Below are 21137 nucleotides of genomic sequence, written 5' to 3'. Positions count from 1 at the left end.
TACGATGGATAATTAAGAAAACAGCGACAGTCAAGTACGCAATTTTTTTCTTCGTTACATTGCTTTCACGAGGACGATTCCTAATTTCTAAATTCGTTTCTTGTACAGTGTATATGTAGACTCTGGAAAATTTTCAGTTCTTCGCAATAACACAGTGAAGAAAATCTTGATATATAGCTAAGCTTTGTTGCTGCCCTGCGACAAATTGTACATTGGTTAAAAGAACGTAAATTTTGACTCAATATAAGCTGAGATAACACTCGTGAATTCCGTGTGTACTTATATACGTAAATATTTATATAAAGACGGTGCTTTTGTACGGGGAAAGAATTTCAGTGATCGAAACGCCTTTGTTTCGTAAACATGTAATTGTTACGCGCTGAGGCAATTAGTCGAAATCTCGACTTGTTTATTATTACGAATAAGACGCAAATATTATCGCAGAGTGGCTTTTCAGACTAATCCGAGCGTGTATAATGCTCCGTTGAGTAGTGGTAGTTGGTTGGTACGAGAGAGAGAGAGAGAGAGAGAGAGAGAGAGGGAGAGATCGGAGCTGCTGACAGATGGCGCGAGAAAGCCAGTCGCGAATCAATATCCGGACGCTGGACGCGTTACGTGCGCTGCAACGCTTTCATCGACTTGCAACTATTTCAGTCATTAACGATCAAAGCTCCAACGTATATCGAGGAATAAAAAATTCATTCAATTATATATACAGCTATTATGGAAAAATAAAACGCACTTGCAAAAGTTGCGCAAAAATTGCAATCGAAATTCTTCGAGTATGCAAAGGAAGAATTTTCAAGGTTGCGTAAGATTTCTGTTGATTCGTGCTTTGATCTTTGACGCGACTCTATATATAGGTATATATGATAGAAGATTTGGAAACTTTTTCCCACGGTTGGTCAAAGTGCGAAGGTAAAGGAGATATTGTAGGGTAGGATGGATGATGAAATCAGTAGAATGGAGCTATGGCATCGGTCGAATAATCCAAACCGTCCATCGTGCGTCCTTTTCTATCTGGAAACGATGAGCCGAGGTCTCCGGATCGCACGAATTGATAATTGAGGCCAATTTGAATTATTAATGGGAGCGTAAGAAGCCTCTGCATGGCCGACGTGGTGCAATTGAATTTAATAATGAAACTAGCTCGCCGAGAGGAGATTAGCTAACAATAAAAGCGAAGTAATCGACATTTTACGGCTGGTTACAGCTGCCTGGCTTGGTCGTGGTCTCCGCCTCGCTATGGACTCCCCTTAGCACTGGCTTGACAGTTAAAGGGAAAGTGATTCATAGGTAAAAGTCTTTGCCTACATTCCGCGCCGCCGCGGTCTGCCTCGATCTGTGTTTCGCACACTGCTTGCCTCCTGCCTATATATATATATATATATATATATATATACCTCTCCGAATAATCCAATCGAAAACTTTATAATCTCAAACGCGCACAGCTCTCGTCAAACTTGTCGAAACTCGCGGCGCTCCTTTTCGAGTCCGAAAAACTTGCCAGCTCGACTCTCGCGCGAGTCCCTTTAAATTCAATTTTATTTAACCGGAGAACGTAGCTTCGACTCGCATATATATATATATATATATACATAACGCAGATTCCTATTTCAACGCGAAACTCGAATAGTCCCGCTGTAAATTGGCATTGTAGCGAGAAACACTGGTGTAATTGCTCTGGCCAACAGGAGCAGTAACGATTATTGTTCTTGCAATAACGCGCCACTCGTAAAACGTCGAGAGTTTAAACCAAAAGTGCATTTTCTCTTTATACTATTTCCTAATGATCTCTGAGAAAAAGTCGTAGAAACTCTGGCAAAGAAAACCCGATGAAACGAGCGCCAGTGAGATAAAAGGGTAATTTTTAATGGAAGAATCGACTGGTGCATGCGGTTGGTGCATCGCACTATTTTCTCAGAGCAGGCTGCTGCAGCCCTTGAAATCCCTGTAAATGGCAATTGTACTTTGGCGCCGCGAACTGGCCAGCTGCGCGCTGCTCGTCGCTCCATGCTAATTTAGCAATCGAGTTAGCCATGCAGTAACCGAAGCTCGCGTTCCATTCGATGCTCGATTGATCGGGGGACAATGCCAATAAGCAATCGAAATTACGCCTACCGGAAACAAGACACAGCGATGCTTGCAATGTAATTCTTACACTCCAATAAACACATGGCTGATAAACGCTGTATAATCGGAAACTCCACGCAAACTTATAAACACGAGCATTTCTTCGGGGAATAATGTGCATTATATGGTGTACTTATAGATGTGTGTGTGTGTGTGTGTGTGCCAGTATAATTATCGATAATAATAAGAATCGTGTCGGAGTTGTGATACATGGAGAAATAAAACGATTTCATTGAGATTGATCTTGGAATTTAAATATTCGGAATTGAGAATATTTATTTGTTTAATTATTATTTTAACAAATGAAACCTTATTGGAAATAATCAATTTTCATTCAATTCTAATCACGTTTACTCGTGAATAGAAGCAAGATTTATTTGAATCGAATAAGCTTTTTTTCTCCGTGCGGCGATCAGAAATAGAAGGTCGGGGGGTAAAACGTGGAAATTTTCCATATGGCGACGAAGGAAACATGAATTTTTCACGGCGAGTTAATCCCGAGGGCTGACACGCGTGCGATTACGCTCTAAGCCGCTTGTTTCGCCGAGGGTTGGATGGGTGGAGGGGGTAAAAAGCGAAGCAAAGGGAAGAAAGTTTCGAGGTATTTGGACGGGAAAGCAGGGAATGCGACAGCTTCCATTGGTCGTTCTCGGTTCCCTGCTGCGACTCGCTCCATAACGCAGTCGATGAAACTCTACGATTCGGCGCAGAAACCGGATTTTACTCCCCGTGAGGTATATACATATATATATATAGGTACGCCGCGTTACGTTTCATGCTACGTCACGCGATACACGCCGAGAAATTCTTCAAACCAAATATCCCCTCGGAGACAAAGCGCTTTCCTCCGCGCTTAATTATTTCGAAGAATAAAAGCTTTCGTACAATGGCAAACATTAAAGGAATTATCGCAAAAAATGTATTTAGCGTACTTTGGCAGAGCCACGATTGAAAAGTTGACCATTTTGGACGAGTCTGCTGCTGTATACTTTCAATGTACATCTATTGGCTTTGTTCGCAGAATTAAAAAACTCGAAAAAAGAAAACGCAGGTTTTTCTCGTGGACTAAAACCACCGAAGGAATTAAAAGTGAATTGGAAAGTGTAAAACTTGAGGTCTCTTTGCGAATAGATTTAATGGCAGGGAGTAAAAATCAATGTTTATTTTATACTCTGGAACCTTATCGATATTTAGTCGAGCAATTATTTTCGTTATTCGCGAATTGATCGACAACGCCAGCATGGATTTACTCGTGGGAAAGGGAATAAACGAGACTGCTTTTCATTACCGGGTGGAAATTGTGCATTTGAAAATAGAGTGATATAATCTGCAGAAAACAACACAACGTCGAGTCTCCCTCCTCCCTCTTATTTTTGCCTCGTTCAACGTGTAAAAAGGAGTCTCGTGAATATTTCATCGCTCGAATTAAGTGACGAACGCGTCGTGGAATCCGCGGTCACAAATATTTGCTCAGCAGCAGTTACAGAGGAAATATTTTCGTAGAGTGCACTACCGCCTCTCTGATGGCCTCCCCCACTCCACTCGCCCCCTCCCACCCCCGCTCTTCAGCTATTCGAGCCTCGAGTGTTTGACTCGACACAATCAGATTTCATAAACCAATGGATATATTCACCACTCTGAACTTTCAGTGTCCTATTTCTCTCTTTCTCTCTCTCTCTCTGCTCGTTTAAACGACTACAAAAAGAAAGAAAAAAACCAATGACAAAAGCAAGCTTTCCCAACGAGCAATAAATTATCTTACAACGTACATGACCAAATAAATCCTGAAAAGAACTCGGATAAAATTCATCGTTCTTCATCTTTTTACACGGTTATTGGCGGATGGGTTTGAAATATCGTTAATGCACTAGCTCACACACACACACACACACACACATATATATATATACTTAAGAAGCTTTGAAAATTGAAAAGTGGTGATATTTCTTCTCGTTACAACTCCCCCCCCCCCCCTCCTCCTCTTCCCATTTGGTTGTACAAGTAATTACCGGGACCGACGCCTCCGCCAATGAGGTCAGTTAACAAAGACTACTGTGTTTTTTCACTCGTCGACATTTACATGGGTTCGCTGGCAGACTGTAAAATAAGTGCCGTTACCTTCGCTCTTAAAGTATGCCAGGCTGTAAAGCGATTGCTAACGAGTGCTCGCAGTTGTAAATTCAGCCGATTGGGGGAAAAAGAGAAGCAAGACTGCCATTTGTCGGCTGCGCTAAGCGCACTCTGTAGTCCCGGCCGCCGGAGTGCTCTGTCGATCCTTCAACCGTTCGTCCGCCGTCGGTACATTCTCTAACACATTTTATATATATATATATATATATATATATATATATGTGTATGTAAAACTATAGGAAAAAAGTTAAAGAGGCGCCTCTTCAGCAATTCCGGTCGAATTCAGACTCTTCGCGTAATGATCGATCCGGATGCGCACCTTCCATTCGATCGACGCTCTTCAAGATCGATTCAGTCCTTTCCAAAGCTTTGTCGATTCCTCGCGTCGAAGCTGGTCCCACGATGACAAGTACATAGAAATGCAATTCCATGAAAATTAATCGACGCCAGTGGTTGTCATCGGGGCCGCGATCGAGAGACGAGCCGACCGTTTAATTTCAACCTTGCGTTCTCCAGTCTCGTGGCTCCATTAAAAATTCAACCAACGGTCGTTCGTTACTTGCAATTTTTCTTCCTTTTTACACGCAAGGAACATGGCGACGCAAAAAGTTTCTTCCGCTTCGGGTCGCCAGCCTCGAACCTCTGCGCAGAGAAAGACCCTAGCCAGTGACGTCACACAGGACGAAATTCAATGTTTCGGTGAATTCGCTCGAAGCGCACCTGTAATAATAATAATGGTAATCGGAGGAAAATGGATTTCCAGAACGAGAGACGAAACAAAGCCGAGATTGAGTTTATTGGAGTTTGGCGCGTGGAAGCACAGTGAAGCCAATTGGCAGCTGCCATTTTCTCTCGGATGCAGCAGTATATATATATATATATGGAGAGAGCATATTTTCAATTATTCCAAGCAAGTATTTCCAGACGGCGATCGATCGGTTAACCGAGCCTCGCTCCCAGCACCACTGCGGAACATTCACAACACTCTTCGTCTTTTCCATCAAAAATTGTTATTGGAACATTGACAAAAAAAAATGTACAACTCTCCTCTGATTGGCGGCAAATCGATAAATGATTTTTTTCTATGCTAAACGATCCATCGGCCGCTCGATCGCAAGCACCGTATCGGCCAGGAATTTTTCACTCACCGCCGGATAAACCCTCGTGCTGCTGAATAATTTGACTCGTAAAAGCTTGCTCGTTCGCCAGCGCGCGCGATAAATATTGGGGAAAATGCGGAGGCTGGACGACGGCCGACTATAAATGGTGGCAAGTCCCCTTGTAAATCATGCGCCGCGTCGAGATATCTTAATTCGCGTTGCGAAAGCGCGGCTGAAGCTCCGCGTCGCGTTGCTGCGCGTCGCGATGAAAATCCAAACCTTTGCGTCACGTGGTATACTTTGTCAAACTGTGTATATATGTGTAAAAGTAGGAGGAATGAAAAATAGAGAGAAAAAATGGAGGCTCGTAAAATAATGACTGACGCGTCGTTCAATCTGGAACTTTGCTGCGTTGTAATAATAATCGTCGTAATGGCGGCGGTAATAATAATGAGCGTAACTGGTTTTCGGCCAGTCACCATATTTCCACTTAAGGTTTTTATTGCGTCCACGCACGCCCTCCGATATAGCTACATCTGCGTACGCTTGCGTTACATTGTATATATATATATATATATATATATACTATATAGGTATAAACCAACACGGACGCGACATATATCAAAGTGAATAATCGCGTAATTACGGAACTTATCAACGGTTCGCTTTAACATAAACACGGGCATAATTTATTATCGCAGCGTTTACCACTAAAAAACAAAGTACCAACGGAGTAAATGGTAAATTTTTCCACTAATAGACCCGGCGGAGGATAACGCGCAGCGAGCGAGAGCGAGCACGATTTCTGCCTCGATAATTACATCTTTATACATATATTATCCGTCCGCGCGATAACTTTATTATTATTATCATTATTCGTAAGAATGACAGGACGAAACGCTGCGAACGCCTTTCTCGGACTAATCGGGAAATTGTGATAATAAAATAAATAGCAATAATAAATATATGCAGGGGCTATTAACGATTATCAATTTACGACAGGAATAATATGCAATTATGATACGGTAATGATAAGCCGTGTAAGAATCAATTTACAATATATATATATATATACGGTAGTAAAGACGAATAAATAATTCATGAAGCTTTCGTACCTGTCTATATATATATATATATATATATACGTATATAGACTGGCGCGTTTTCCGCAAAGCTTTTATCGTCGTGCCAAACGATAAAAGCGAGTCACGACGATAAATTCGCGTAGAATTTTTCGCAAAACGTCGAGGAGAGACCTGCGCGCGCGAAAAGTCCTCCTTTTTCATTCTTATCCGCCATTTTCTTTTTTTTCTTCCGTCCTCCTCCTCTTCATTGCGCAACAAGAAGACATTTTCATGCCCGCGTGCGAGCCAGAAGCTTTTAACAAAGGAGCTGCACGAGAGGCACGCTCGGCCGCGTATACGCGGAATGCGCCTGCACAATAATCACAGCTGCCATGCTTATTTGTATTCTGGCCTCGCGAGAGTGGACCTATCACCAGACATAATTGATACAGTCAGCCATAATTGCTCCGACACACGTGGATGATGATTAATCGTTCTCGCCAATGGCATGTGTATATATATATATATATATATATATATATATATAGATGAACAGGTACGCGGACCAAAACGAGTGATTGTTGGAAGGCGCGAAAAACTCGAAAGACGAACGAGCTTGATCCTCGTCGAGTGCACGCGATCATCGATCGATCCAAACCACCAAATTGAGAGCCGTCGATGAGACGAGGGAAGCATATTCGATAACGGGCAGCTTCGTGCAGCGACCGCACCAGAAGAGGGCCACTTCCGGTTCGCTCGAGCCCATCGTCGATGCTTCTCCCAAGCGTGAAAAAGCGAACGCAAATATAAATGAAAAATCTCCGGGAACGTTAAGAGGGCTGTAACGGCAGGATTTTACGGCGTTATCGGCTAAACAATGCTATAACGAGGGCAATTTGCTCTTTGTTCCTTTTACACGCTCAAGGAAAGAGGCCGATAAAACTGGTACTTTGCATTCACCGTTGGACTTTTTTTTTCCGCGCTGATTGCTCGATTAAGGGGTTTTGGAATGGTGGTGGGGGTGGGGGGAGTTTTTGGGTGAGAAGGAGGATTTAATTGGCTGGGTAATGAGCGCAGGCACGGGGCACCAGTGTAAACGCCTACGGCCCTGTTCTCGACGGGCGCACCCGGCCTGCCTGCACCGATAATGCGTGCGATGCACGGGGCTTCGGTTTTAACGACGATACTTGCCCATGCGTGTACTCTCGCCTACTCCACTTGTAATTGGCTTAATATCTTAACGGATAACAAGTGAGCTCCCAGCTAAAACCGGACACGTCTCCCCTCTCGTCACTTTATACCACACTACCATACGCACCTACATATATATGTATATGCCACGCGTATATAAATACACGGCGGAAAATTATTTACCTCTCTCTCGCGAATCTTTAACGCTTCTCCGCGTCGACCATACGCGCAAATGTGTATAAATTCGGATAAAGATTTACGTTCCGATCGATCAGGATTATCGTCGATTTATATAGTTTGTCGAATGTACGCTTTGCAATGCAAATTTCGCACCAACAGCGCGCGCGCCACTACGATGCTTCGTTCATTTGGATTTTGCATATGCGGGTTTTAAAGGCTTCTTCGATCTTCCTACGAGATTAACAATGAGGTTTATTGACCCACTTGTCGAGAGTCTACCCTTCTATCGTTTTTTTGTTCTTCGAGAAAATTAAATTCCTCGCGATTGATTTTTTTTACAAGTAAAACAAATTTTCTGGCGCTTCTCTGCGTGAGTTGGCTATATTGTTGTTAAATCGAGCGCCGAGAACGTCTCGTTGATCGGTGTGTCCAGTGGGATAATGATAATAATGAAGAAAGGGGGGGGGGGGGACTCTTGAAGCAAGGAGATCGAAGGTGATTGCAAATCGATCGAAGCTTTTGTCGCAACGATGAAAGAGCAGAAATTCGCCGGGCTTCGACATCCTCGCTGTGTTGTTAGCGGCTTGCGAGAAAATAAGAAAGAAAATCAATCGATGCTGCAATCACCTTGACTCCGATTCAGCTCTCTCTCTCTCTCTCTCTCTCTCTCTCTCGCGGCGGGAAATAACGAGATGCGACATTAAGCATTTCCATTAGCAAATCCTGATAGACTCTCTTTTCTCTCTCTTTTTGCTCCTTATACACTTTATCAACCAACTCCATCAGACTTTCCTTCCTCCACTTCTGAGATTTTACGGAAATTGGATTAGAGAAAATAAAGCAGAAGACTTACAAACGATGCCTGTAATAGGTATATAACTATATATATATGCATGAAATTATGGTGAAAAATGGAGAGTGGAAAAAATGTATTTTGCAAGAGACGAGGAAGAAGCGTCGGATGAATCGTGTATAAAATTTCCTCGAGTCACGCGAGAGGAAGTTGCAGCGAGCAGCGAAATCTCTCGAGTGTCCAATGGTGCGTGCATGATGGAAGGGGGAAGGGGTGGGGAGGGAGAGAGAGAGAGTCAGAGAGGATAAGATAGGAAAATGGCAATTGTTGATATTCTTGGCAGTTGGTGCGCGCCAATGAACGTGCGGGGAATAATGCGAGCCGCGAGGTTCTAGCACCTGCATTTTATTGCTTCCATTAAAGTTGATTGCTGTAATGCCCCACCGGCCAACAAAGACCGGCTTTTCTCATAATTGCCCGCCAGTTAACGAATCCCCTTGTCTTATTTCGAATTTTATCCTACGTACCACCCCATGCACGCGCGAAAACACTCGTCCATCCGTATAAACATAATGTAGCCCCCCCCCCCCCTGAATCAAGAGCAAAAAATCCTGTTTTTTAGGCGAATCGCTCTGTCCGATGCTCGCGCAAAAATGACCAACCCCCTGGAATTTTCCAGTTTGCCCAGCTATTCGGCTTCTCGGTTTATCGTTATCATCTCCCCGAAAGAGCCTATTTTTGCCTCGTTTCTGTCACGAGCCCCCCCCCCCCCCCCTCTCCTCCACTCACACTCGCTTTTTCCACAAATATTTTCTCGACACGCTCGCTGCATTGTATTCTCGAATTTCACTGTTTCTCCTTTGGTCGAGTATATAATATATTAATATTACACGGTAACTCGACACGTACTTTGGTCTCTCGTTGTAATTGGTGCTCATAATTAGCGGAGAAAGGCATTAAATTCCGTTGGTGCCGCAGCACGCGGGGACTCTGCGCGTCCGCGTTAATTGCATTGTTTCGTCGGAGAGCCGCGGTGTACGCGAATGAAAAGGCGCGCGGAGGGAAAAAACCTGGAGAATTTATTTCGATGCCGGTTTTAATGAGAGGGGGATGAAGAAGCATGACGAAGAAGAGACGCGAAATCAGCGAAAGTCGATGTCGTTTGAAAGTTTCCGCGTTATTTGGAATTCGTTCGGTGAAATTTCTTTGGGAACCTGTCGTCGCGGTATTCCCTCGCCCCGCGCAGCGATTCTTTTTACTCGACTTCCTAAAACGATGTACACTCTTCAAGGTCAAACTCGCGGAACCGCAGAGTTTATCGGCAAAAGGGTCCCACAGCTGCCTCGCGAATGCTAAAAAAACCTGTACGTCGAGTTAACAACTCCCATCAGTCATCGTGCACCGATACCACGAAACAAGTTTCGTAATTACACTGAAAGAGAAGTTTGCCGAATCATCGGTGTACAACGATGGGAATCCAAGGTCGTCCAATTGTACTTTGTCCACGGGAAATAATAGATTTTCCACGAAGAGTTGAATTTTTATAGCAATATTCTCTCGGCGTCCTTTAAGATCCTTTTATACAAGAAATGAATCGACCCTCGAAACACACAGTGATAAGAAAGGGATAGAAAATGCGCTGACGACACGCGCACGTGTGCGTCAGACCGGAAGTGCGGAGCAACCGGTGCGCGTCGCTCGACACCCGCGGTTCTCCAAGCACCGCGGCGCGAGAGCTCGGCGACCTCGGCAAAAGCTGTAATTTACAAATTGCCATATTTGCTGCGGCTTGTAATACCAATAGGCATGCACTAGAAAATCTCACGACTCACCGTCTAATGACGGCCTTGCAACGTCGAGGAACTTTTCATTGGGACAATCCACGGAACCACTCTGCAATCTTTTTCTCATTCACTACTCGCGCATCTATATATATATATATATATATAGTACATATATGTCTAGTGTATGTGTTTATTCAGGCTCCGCGACATGATCTTGTCTATAGTAAGTGTGAGGGGGGGGGGGGGGGATTGCAGACTTTCGGAAGTTCCTTCGACCAATTACATCCTTCGGCAGCTAGAATCCCTCGCTGCTACGGAAGGTCCAGGTAAAAGCAGCTTATTTCCATCGAGTTCCATGCGCTGGCCAAAAAGGAAAAAGTCTCACCGAGAAAGCGTTCCAGTCGTAAAGCACCATTTTCAAGCCCGCATACATCACCCCCCTGGAAATTCTCTGCCGACACGCATATCCCGTGTACAGGTGTACCAGGAGGAAGCAGCACCTCCTCCTCCTCCTCCTCCTCCTCCTCCTCCTCCTGCCATCTCATCAACGAAAATACAATTCTCTCGCTAAATTCTAACGCATTCGTAATTCCCGGGCGGCTCTCGCCTCGACAAATTACATTTTGCACTCCGCCAAGTGTAACTGGGTTACGCCGGAGGAGAATTACAGTTACGCGTCTTGTTGCCAAAGCACGGAGCTTTGTTACCGTCGATTCTGCACGAAGCTCGCTAAATTGCATACGTGTTTTTTGAGTCCCTCGTGAGAGGTATATGCACGTCCATCTAAGAAATCCTGCTCGCTCAACAGTATTATATATACATATGTATAGCTTACTTTGTTTCACCAATTGTTTAATTTCTCGTTATTTTATTAAAGGGGGAAAAAAGATAAAGGCTGGTGTGCGCGCGCCTGGCTATATATTTTAACGTAAAGCGTGTATACGACGTTACTCGTTAACCCGGTATACGGCGAATGGTATAAGCACGTACACCAGCAAAGCTATACGTCGGTGCATCGGTACATGTAGCCACACGCGCAACAACCTCCATGAATATATTCATGAGCAGAGCCCAGAGCACGGCGTCTAATCCTGTCTCGCTTACTCTCAGAACCAACCTTCCCCCCCCCCCCCTCCCAACCCCTACACTCCAAAGTTAAACTTGGCTTATCTCCTTTCATCTCACGACTATCGAGCATCGGCTGCCATCTTTATCCACTTTCCACCTACTCTTTCATCTCCCTAGCTCCCTCCCTTCCCCTCATTCTTCCAAGATTTAAGATCCTTCGATTATCTCCCCCTTCTCTCTCTCTCTCTCTCTCTCTCTCTCTCTCTCTCTCTCCATCGTACCCTCGATCCTCTCATTATTCACCGCTAAATATCTCATCGTCGTCCATATTTATCCAATTTCCTCCTTCGATATTGCAAAGCCTTCCATCTTTTTCACGCTGTTTACCAACTACTTCCGTTTCTTTATTTTCCTCCCTTTACGCATACCCTGTTCTCCATTTCTTCTGGATTCCAGTCCGTGTATACTTTGCCCCTGAGAATCCCCCCCCCCCTCTCTCTCTCTCTCTCTCTCGCGTCCCTTCCGCTCCTTTTTACCTTCTTCATCGACCGAGTCTCTTCCCCTTCCTCCAATTTCCTCGCCCCCTCCTCCCTTGCTCTCTTTACCACCACGATGCTTTCGCTCGCTTCCTTCTCACGTATACGTTTCTTTCCCTCATCCACACACAGTCTTCCTTCCTCACTATACCACCGGCACGTTGAATATTTGCCAAAATCTCGAATTCTCCGAGCAACCGGTCAAATGTTCGCGAGTAATCAAGCCTTGCATCGCAAACAACGTAATATAGCGAAAAAATCCAGTCGAACGAAGAATGTTTCGTTGAAACAATGCGCGGACTCTCCTGGTTCGGGGGAAAAAAGGTGAGTATAGTAGCGGTAAAAGTTGCAGCGAGCGAAATGAAACAGGCAACTATTTATATATATGAGTCCAGGAGGAGGAGGAGGATTATACGGAGTTGATACACGCGCGTGTAATATACAAAACAGGAGGAATTTATCGAACGTCCTCTGTTTTTTTGCAGCAAGCGCGAGTCGCTCGCTTTTTATCTGAGCTTTTGCCTCCGTCGCAGGTGCAACGGCGCAAAGTCCTGCAGGAGTAGCGTTGGCGCGCCTCTCCTCTCCTAAAACAAGCGATGCTCTCGGCACCATCCATGACGATGGCTCCATCACCATAAAACATTGACGCGCGCGAGCCTTTTGCCACGCTACGTCAGCGCACATTCGCGCCCCCCTCCAAACTCTCGCGTTTTATCCCGAGTCACGTTTAATCAGGCAAAAACCAGCGGCTAGAGGCAAAAGCGTGTCGAATCGAATTAAAAGTTTAAATTTCCCGCGAGAATTTTTCGTTCCGTCAATCCGACCGATCGATCGCTGCGTGTATTTCTGGAGCTTGTTTCTCCGAATTACGGGGATATGGTGTATATATGAGCGTCGAGGTTTGATTGGAAGGTCGCAGGATCTCCGCGTGGCAGAGAGAGAGAGAGAGAGAGAGAGAGAGACGTGGCTCTCTTCGTCCTTTCGACCAAATTACGGCGCAGCATTGGCGAACGCACGCACAATATATAGCAATCGCGAATCATCGTTCGAGCGATACCGTTTCCGCGACCCTATATATATATAGCTCTATATATGCGGAGTGGGGGCGAGCGACGCGAAGCCCATCGAAATTCAATCGTGAATTCCACGCGGCATACGAACGATACTCGTAACTCGACCGGTGCCCGCCAATTTGCCACATTTTATTTTACGCCGCGAAGCCCGCTCAGCAGCTTTCCACGCAACGCTATGTAGCCTTCGCGTCGCGTCGCGCAGCCATGAACAATTTTCGCTTGGTTAAAATAAAGGAAAAGGAAAAAAGGTGGGAAAAAACAGCAGCTGCAAGAGAGAGAGAGACGGAAAAATAAAGGAAGGAGCATAGCACGCGGCTCTAAGGCGAAAAGTGGGACATTGGCGACCGGTTCTTCGCAAACAGCGCTGCTGCTGCAGTCAATAACGATATCGCGCTGGTAGCTGCGCGCGCACTCGATAATAAATTGTAAGAAGAGTTGCTCGAAATTATGCCGTTGTAAATTAATGTTTATATCGCGAGATGGTGAAAGCGAAGCTCGCGCGCGCGCCCGCCAGTGTTGCGAAGCTTCGGATAAAGTGTCTCTCTCCCCGGTGGTATAGCTGCAAATTCTCCATTCGTAACGTCCGGCATACGGACGAAATAGTTTCGCGCTAGACTAATGCTAGGATTACGCAGCGTGCATTGTACGTTATGAAAGGTGGGTATATGCACGCCGCTTCTGTAATTATGGAAGCGGGGCATAAACTCTACGATTTGCATTTCAAACTGCCATTGTAATCCCCCCCCCCCCCTCGACCGCTCTATTCCTCTCTCGCTGCCCTTTCTCCGATCTACCAATTCATCCCCACCACCGACGCAAAAACTCCACGCAGCAACGTCTTCCTCCCTTTTTCTCGCAATTATCCGGCCCGTTAGCATATTTCATGTTATTTTACGCGACGCCATTGTCCACGTTTACCCCCCCCCCCCCACCCTCCTATTTCTCTACATGGTCCGTTTGTGCCGTTGAAAAGCGAAATATTTACCCACGCGACTTTTTTTCTCCTGCAATTTACTTCTTAGCCATTGTTTTTACTCCCTCTCGTTGTAAAATCTAATTAACCGACTCGTTCTCTTTCCTCCTCCTCCTCGCCCCCCTCTTTTTTTTCTTTCCCTGTTGCCGATATTCGCCTCGACTAGGAAACGCCGAAAGTTTCGTCGAGAAGAAACGTGGCCTTTGAAATTAAGACTGTAGACCAATTAGCGTTACGGAGTTGGTCTCTCGACGATATTGATTTTTCCAAATGACTTCCGGTGTATGATGAGCTTGCTCGGCCACAGAACGGGCAAGCCGGAAATCGAGGGAAATGAAATGTTTGAGGGAAGTTGTGTGGGAGGGAATTATATATACAGGGTGTACCACTTAAAATTATCCAGAGACTGTATAAACCTAAAACTCTATCTATCATCTTCGTCACTAATACTATATACAAAAGGAAGATTTCAATCTTTGGCGTGAAACCTTACCAAAGTCTCTTCGAGTTTGCACGTGAAAAAGAATTGTTACTGAAAAATCGATAATTCATTTGTTTTACAAATATAAACAAAAGCTTACATGCGTCGTTCGAATCATTTTAAATTTTTTACAAGTTTTATAGCGACATCTTTATAAGCTTCTATTATATATATACATATACTTATTATGATTTATCGAGAAATGGAAGAAGATTCGATTTGATGATGGATCAATTAACCTACAGGAAAAAACTAACGATCGTGTACAATTTGTGTTTCAGGACATGTCGGACGTATGCGTTGGGACCAGTGTGGGGACCATTACAGAACCGGAGTGTCTGGGGCCTTGCGAGCCCGGTACTTCGGTCACCCTCGAAGGCATTGTTTGGCACGAAACTGAAGGAGGTGAGGACCTATTACAGCTCGACTAGCCCCTTCCCCACATTTATATATATATATATATGTTTAGAGTATGAACTCTGATAGGGTAGAAATTACTCTAACACCAGGTTAATTTTTTTCTTTGTGTGTGTTCTATCGTGTGTTGGCACGTGATGTAACGTTTTCGTATCCTTGCGAAAACCGACTGACTGTCCGCTTACGCGACCACCCTTCTCGTCCCCACGGTATACAAAAGCTAGATGCTTATTGGTTCCGAACGCGTTATCTCCGTAGTCCCGAAGTGTACACGACGCGGACAGCCAATCAGGATCACCAAGTCAACGGACCATTTGTATATTATATTGTAGAGTCGTGCACGACTTGTATGTTGAATTGAATAGCCATGAGATATGTTAGTGTAGGTATAGCCTGTTTTGTATTTATATATCTAGATTCAAATTTTATATGGGTGTATCCCAACTATTGTTTTGCTATCCTACGTAACAGACTCCCCCGTTGAGAGGAACGATCAATCACTGCCCTTTGACACACTGTTTATTGAGGAACATATTTGTTGCTTTATTTATTAATTTTCATATCAAGTACAATCAAATTTTAAATATATGTGATGTAATGTTGTTACTTGTTAATAATCCAAAAAAAACTTAGTACTAAATACAAATATATGACTATAAATCAGGTAGTATACATATATATTTCGTGGATCGCTTAAGCATCCCACTATTGGTTTTCAATGTGACAGCACGTATCACTTCGTCAGAGCCTGGATGTAATTCATGCACTCGACCTAAAGCCCATTGTGAACAAGGCAATGTTTTGTCCTTGATAAGTGCGAGTGATCCAAGTTTTACTTTAGATTCTTCCTTTGTCCATTTATTTCGAACTTGTAATTCATTGAGGTATTCCAACCTCCAGCGTGTCCAGAAGTCTTGTCTCATTTTCGTCAAATGTTGCCATGTTGATAGTCGATTATCTGGAATAGAAGACAAATCTCCCTCTGGCAAGGTAGTAAATGTTCTGCCTATTAAATAATGTGCTGGTGTTATGGCTTGAAGGTCATTTGGGTCAGAGGACAGAGATGCTATAGGCCTTGAATTTAGAATTCCTTCTACTTCTATAGCAAAGGTGTTCAATTCTTCGAAGGTAACCAGCATCTCACCGATCACTCTTTTAAAGTGATGTTTAAACACTTTGACTGTTGCTTCCCAAAGCCCTCCAAAATGAGGAGCTAAAGGTGGAATGAAGTGCCAAGTGATACGACGATCGCTTGCAAACCTTTCTATAACATTTCGATGATTATCAGAGTTAAACAAAACATATAATTCCTTGAGCTGATTGTTTGCCCCGATGAAATTTGTCCCATTATCCGAATGAATATGTTCAGGCATGCCCCTTCGAGCTATAAAACGTCGCAACGCCGCTAGAAAACCTTCGGTAGTTAAGTCGCTTACCACTTCAAAGTGTACTGCTTTGATTACTAAACACACAAACACACATATATAAACCTTTAGTTTATTACGATTGCGGAATTTTTTCTCTTTTATGTGGAATGGTCCGCAATAATCAATTCCGGTGTGTGTAAAAGGTGTTGTTTGATTTACCCGGTAACTTGGTAAATTCGCCATTTTATATTGGGTCACATTAGAACGAAATCTGAAGCACCGCATGCAGCCCTTTATGATCCTTCGAATTTGATTTTTACCATCTATCAACCAAAATTTTTGGCGCATATTGTATAAAGTCGCTTGTATGCTTGTATGATAGTGCTTAAGATGACTTTCTCGTATTATGCAATCGGTTAAAGGATGTTTATTGGGAAGTAGGATTGGATGCTTTTGTGAGAACTTCAGATTTGCTTGTGTTAATCGACCACCGACTCTAATAATATCGTTTTCGTCCAGGAAAGGGTTCAGACCTGCTAGTTTTCCCTTATACGGTGTGGTGCTCTTCAAAGAATGCAGATCACTTTTAAAACATGTGATTTGTAACAGTCTTAATATACAGATCTCTGCCATGTTCAACTCGTTTGGCGATATAGCTCCCGTCGATTTATTGGATGGCAACCATCTGCGACAATTCGCTATAATACGAATTAATTTTGTATAGGATGAATATCTACTAAGAATTTCCGCGTCAACCATTCTAACATTAAAACAAACATTTCGCTTTATTTCGGGAGTCTCTTTTATTTCGATTCTAAGATTTGGCCACTGTTTTTCATCGCTTAGAAGCCATGAAGGACCTGAGAACCATATTTTATTTTTTACGAATTCATCTGGAAGTTGACCTCGTGATATGGCGTCGGCTGGATTGTCATCCGTTCTCACGTGTCTCCAACTATGTCTACTAGTCATTTCTTGTATACTCGCAACACGGTTTGATACATATGTTTGTAAGAGGTGAGGCGGCGTTCTAATCCAACAAAGTGCTATCGTAGAATCGCTCCAAAGAACTGTTTTACTGATAGATTTAATACCGAGCGACCTGGTGATTTCGTGACATAATTTGGCCAATAATAGAGAACCGCAGAGTTCTAATCTAGGTATAGTCGTAGGTTTTATGGGAGCTACTCGAGATTTTGCGCTGACTAAATGACAAACAACCTTTCCGTATTTATTTTGTGTTCGTAAATAAACGCATGCACCATATCCACTATTACTAGCATCGCAAAAACCATGGAGTTGGAAATCAGTACATTCAGATACGATTATATTGCGTTTAATTGTTATTTCGCCTAAGGATTCCCATTGCTTTACAAAATTTAACCACTTAAAATGTATGCTCGGTGGTATAGTTTGGTCCCAGTGAATGTTTGATTTCCATATGTCTTGCATTAACCTTTTCGCGAAAAATATTATTGGTCCAAGTAAACCCAATGGGTCAAAGATCCTTGCAATATCAGATAGTATCATCCTTTTCGTAAACCTTTCATTTTGGGAAATCGGAGATGGATTATAGCAAATCGCGTCATCGATAGTGCGCCAAGTTAGTCCTAATGTTCTTGATGTCGTTTCGGTTTTTAAGATAAATTCTGCTGTATTTTCGTTTGACGCTAAATCGTGTATCACATTGGTGTCGTTAGACGCCCATTGTCTTATTTCAAATCCTCCTGACTTTAACAGTGCAATAATTTCATCTCTTATTTCCCTTAATTCGCTTATAGAATCCGCGCCTGTCAGCAAATCGTCTACGTACATGTGTGTTTTTATAACCTCAGCAGCCCGCGGATAACTGCCCCTTTCATCATCCGCCAACCGATGTAGCGTTCTAATTGCCAAAAACGGTGATGATGCTACCCCAAATGTCAACGTATTTAGATCGAATGACTTTATTTCATCATTGTGGCGCCATAAGATGCGTTGATATTTCCTATCGTCTTGATGTACCCTAACCTGACGGTACATTTTTTCTATGTCTGCAGTGATAACATAAGCGTAGGTTCTGAATCTGATTAAATGGGTTGTTAGAGGTTCCTGAATCGTCGGCCCTGTTAACAATAAGTCATTTAAGGATTTACCTCCACTCACTTTGGCCGATGCGTCGAAGACGATTCTAACTTTTGTAGTTTGACTATTTTGTTTTATGACAGCATGATGAGGCATAAAATATTCTGAACCTTTATTTACTTTGGTTAATGACATATGACCTAAGCTAATATATTCATCAACGATACGTGTGTATTCGTTCTGTAAAATTTTATTTTTGCTAAACTTACGTTCTAGTAATAATAAACGTTTGAGAGCTATTGTACGAGAATCGTGTATGATATTGTTATTGTCCTTGAACGGTAGTCGAACTGTATATCGACCATCACTTTCTCGTGATGTGGTCATTGTGTAATGATTCTCGCAAAATATGTCTCCAGCTGATCGTGATTTACGATCAGGTAATTCTTCAACAACCCAAAATTGATTCATTAGTTTTTCTAAATTCATCAGATTACAAACATGGCCTATATCCCTTTGTTCACTAATGTTCCCAGCTACTAACCATCCTAGGCGTGTTTTTTGTAAATAAAGGTCTTCCTTGCCTACTGATAAATCGATTTGTCCTAATGCGAAAAGCGACATTGTCGTGCCTGCCCCGATTATTAAATCGATTGTTCGCGGTCGATGAAATTCCGGGTCGGCTAACTTCAAATTCGGCGGAATATTTATATGATCGCGAGGAAAAACATTTGCTGGTACTAAATCTGCTATCAACGGTAATACTAGACATGTAATTTCTCTTTGAAAGCATTCATGAATTGACTGAATCGTTATTTTCGTTATCCCTTTCGTATGGGTTCGCTGATTGTTAATTGTGCCGATAATCATTGAGTTCGTTGTTATCGGTAAATTCAGCTTCTGGATTAGAGTCTCAGACACAAAATTTGTCGTTGCCCCCGTATCAAGCAATGCGCGACATTTGATTAGGATCCCCTTGTAATTTTTCACGTGAAGTACTGCCGTAGTTAATAATTGTGGGGCGATTGGATATAGCGTAGCTATACTGTGTGCCGATAAGTTTGTCGGTCAACTATTCAACGCCCTTTTATCTTGCCGTTCTCTTTCATTCTCTTGTTTAGTTTCTTGGATCTCGTGAGTGAAGTGAATAAGCGTGTTATGACGCTTCTGACAGATTACACACCCAGACGATCTACAAGGTTTACCGCGGTGTGAACGCAAACAATTGTAACAAACCTTCGCCATTTTTACCGCTTCGATACGTTTAGGTATTGTTAGTTGCTTAAATGTTTCGCACTTAAATAATGGATGCGCGTTTTTATGACATACAAGACATTCATTTGTCGCGGTTAACATGAATCCCTTATTCGTGAAATTGTGTCGTTTTTTCTTTGTCGGTGAAGGGTTAACAATCGAGCTGTTCTCGGGAGGTCGAATTCGCTCCTGTCTCGACGCACAAACTGCTGCTTTATATAAGAATTCATACAATTTATCTAAACATGGCATTTCGTCTCTACTTAATGTCGATTCCCATTCCATCAATGATTCCTTTGGCAATTTATTCTCTATTAAGTGAATAGCTATCTCCGGAGAAAATATGACACCTAACGAATTTAATGATGCAATATGTTGTTGCATGTCATCCGCGAGTTTTGCTAAACCTATTGACGATACTTTGCTTAATATAGGTAATTCGAATATCATTGAGATGTGTTGTGAGACTAGTACCCTTTTTACTTCGTATGACCGTATCAATAAGTCCCAGGCTCTTTTGTAGTTGTCGGCATGAACTGAAAAAACTTCCAATTTCTTTGCAGCTTCCCCTACAACTACTGACTTCAAATAATGAAACTTATCGAGGTCTGTTAAATCAGGTCGCACGTCGATTACGTTAATAAACATGTTTTTAAACGAGAGCCAATTCTCATATTTACCGTCAAAGCTTTGAAGAGATATTTTGGGCAATTTTACTTTAGGTAATTGATTGCTATTCTCACTTATAACTCCGCTATCACGTTGTGATGTATTTGATGTCGAAGCCGTACTTGTGTTGTCTCTACCGCCCTGCAGTTTTTCTGCCTTATTTACAACGTCAAAATAACGATCTTGTATCGTTTGAAATTCTACGGTATGATCTTCATTTGCATCTAAGATCATAAGTTCGTCCGTCAAATCTTCTAGTGTTTTGTATAACTCTGACAATCTTTTAACGCGTAAATTAATAGTTCCTAAATCTATGTTATCTTTTTCAACAAGATTGCTTATTATTGTTAGTTGCGACTTGAACGCTGTGCGCTTTTGTATTATTAATTTGACTCTTTCAACCATTTTGCTATGATTTGGTATATTTTGAACTGACCCAAATGACTTACCAGCGTGTGGCACAAATACTCCTTGGGGGCGTTTTTGATTTCCTTCCTTTATCGTCTGAATCTGGATCTGCCTTTCTGAGTTTTCTCGTTGAATTTCTGATCCACACCTCACAGGAGGCACCAAATTTGTTTAGAGTATGAACTCTGATAGGGTAGAAATTACTCTAACACCAGGTTAATTTTTTTCTTTGTGTGTGTTCTATCGTGTGTTGGCACGTGATGTAACGTTTTCGTATCCTTGCGAAAACCGACTGACTGTCCGCTTACGCGACCACCCTTCTCGTCCCCACGGTATACAAAAGCTAGATGCTTATTGGTTCCGAACGCGTTATCTCCGTAGTCCCGAAGTGTACACGACGCGGACAGCCAATCAGGATCACCAAGTCAACGGACCATTTGTATATTATATTG

General features: G+C 42.9%; 1 protein-coding gene across 3 annotated transcripts in view; it reads left to right on the top strand.

Annotated features, from left to right (window-relative positions):
* LOC136774923 (zinc finger protein 608-like) overlaps nt 1-21137 on the top strand; it is a 122375-nt gene that overhangs the window by 83584 nt on the left and 17654 nt on the right. For all 3 annotated transcript variants that reach the window (XM_066729401.1, XM_066729404.1, XM_066729398.1), the window contains exon 4: nt 14788-14911. In XM_066729401.1, coding sequence (XP_066585498.1) covers nt 14788-14911 — 124 coding nt within the window. The remainder of the gene's footprint in view (nt 1-14787; nt 14912-21137) is intronic.

Source organism: Prorops nasuta, unplaced genomic scaffold, assembly GCF_024137725.1.
Source record: "Prorops nasuta isolate Cenicafe-Biocafe unplaced genomic scaffold, Cenicafe_Pnas_1.2 PNAS00002, whole genome shotgun sequence".
Classification (NCBI taxonomy): Eukaryota; Metazoa; Arthropoda; class Insecta; order Hymenoptera; family Bethylidae; genus Prorops; species Prorops nasuta.
The sequence above is the reverse complement of the archived record's forward strand: the minus strand, read 5'-3'. Positions and strand labels throughout refer to the sequence as shown.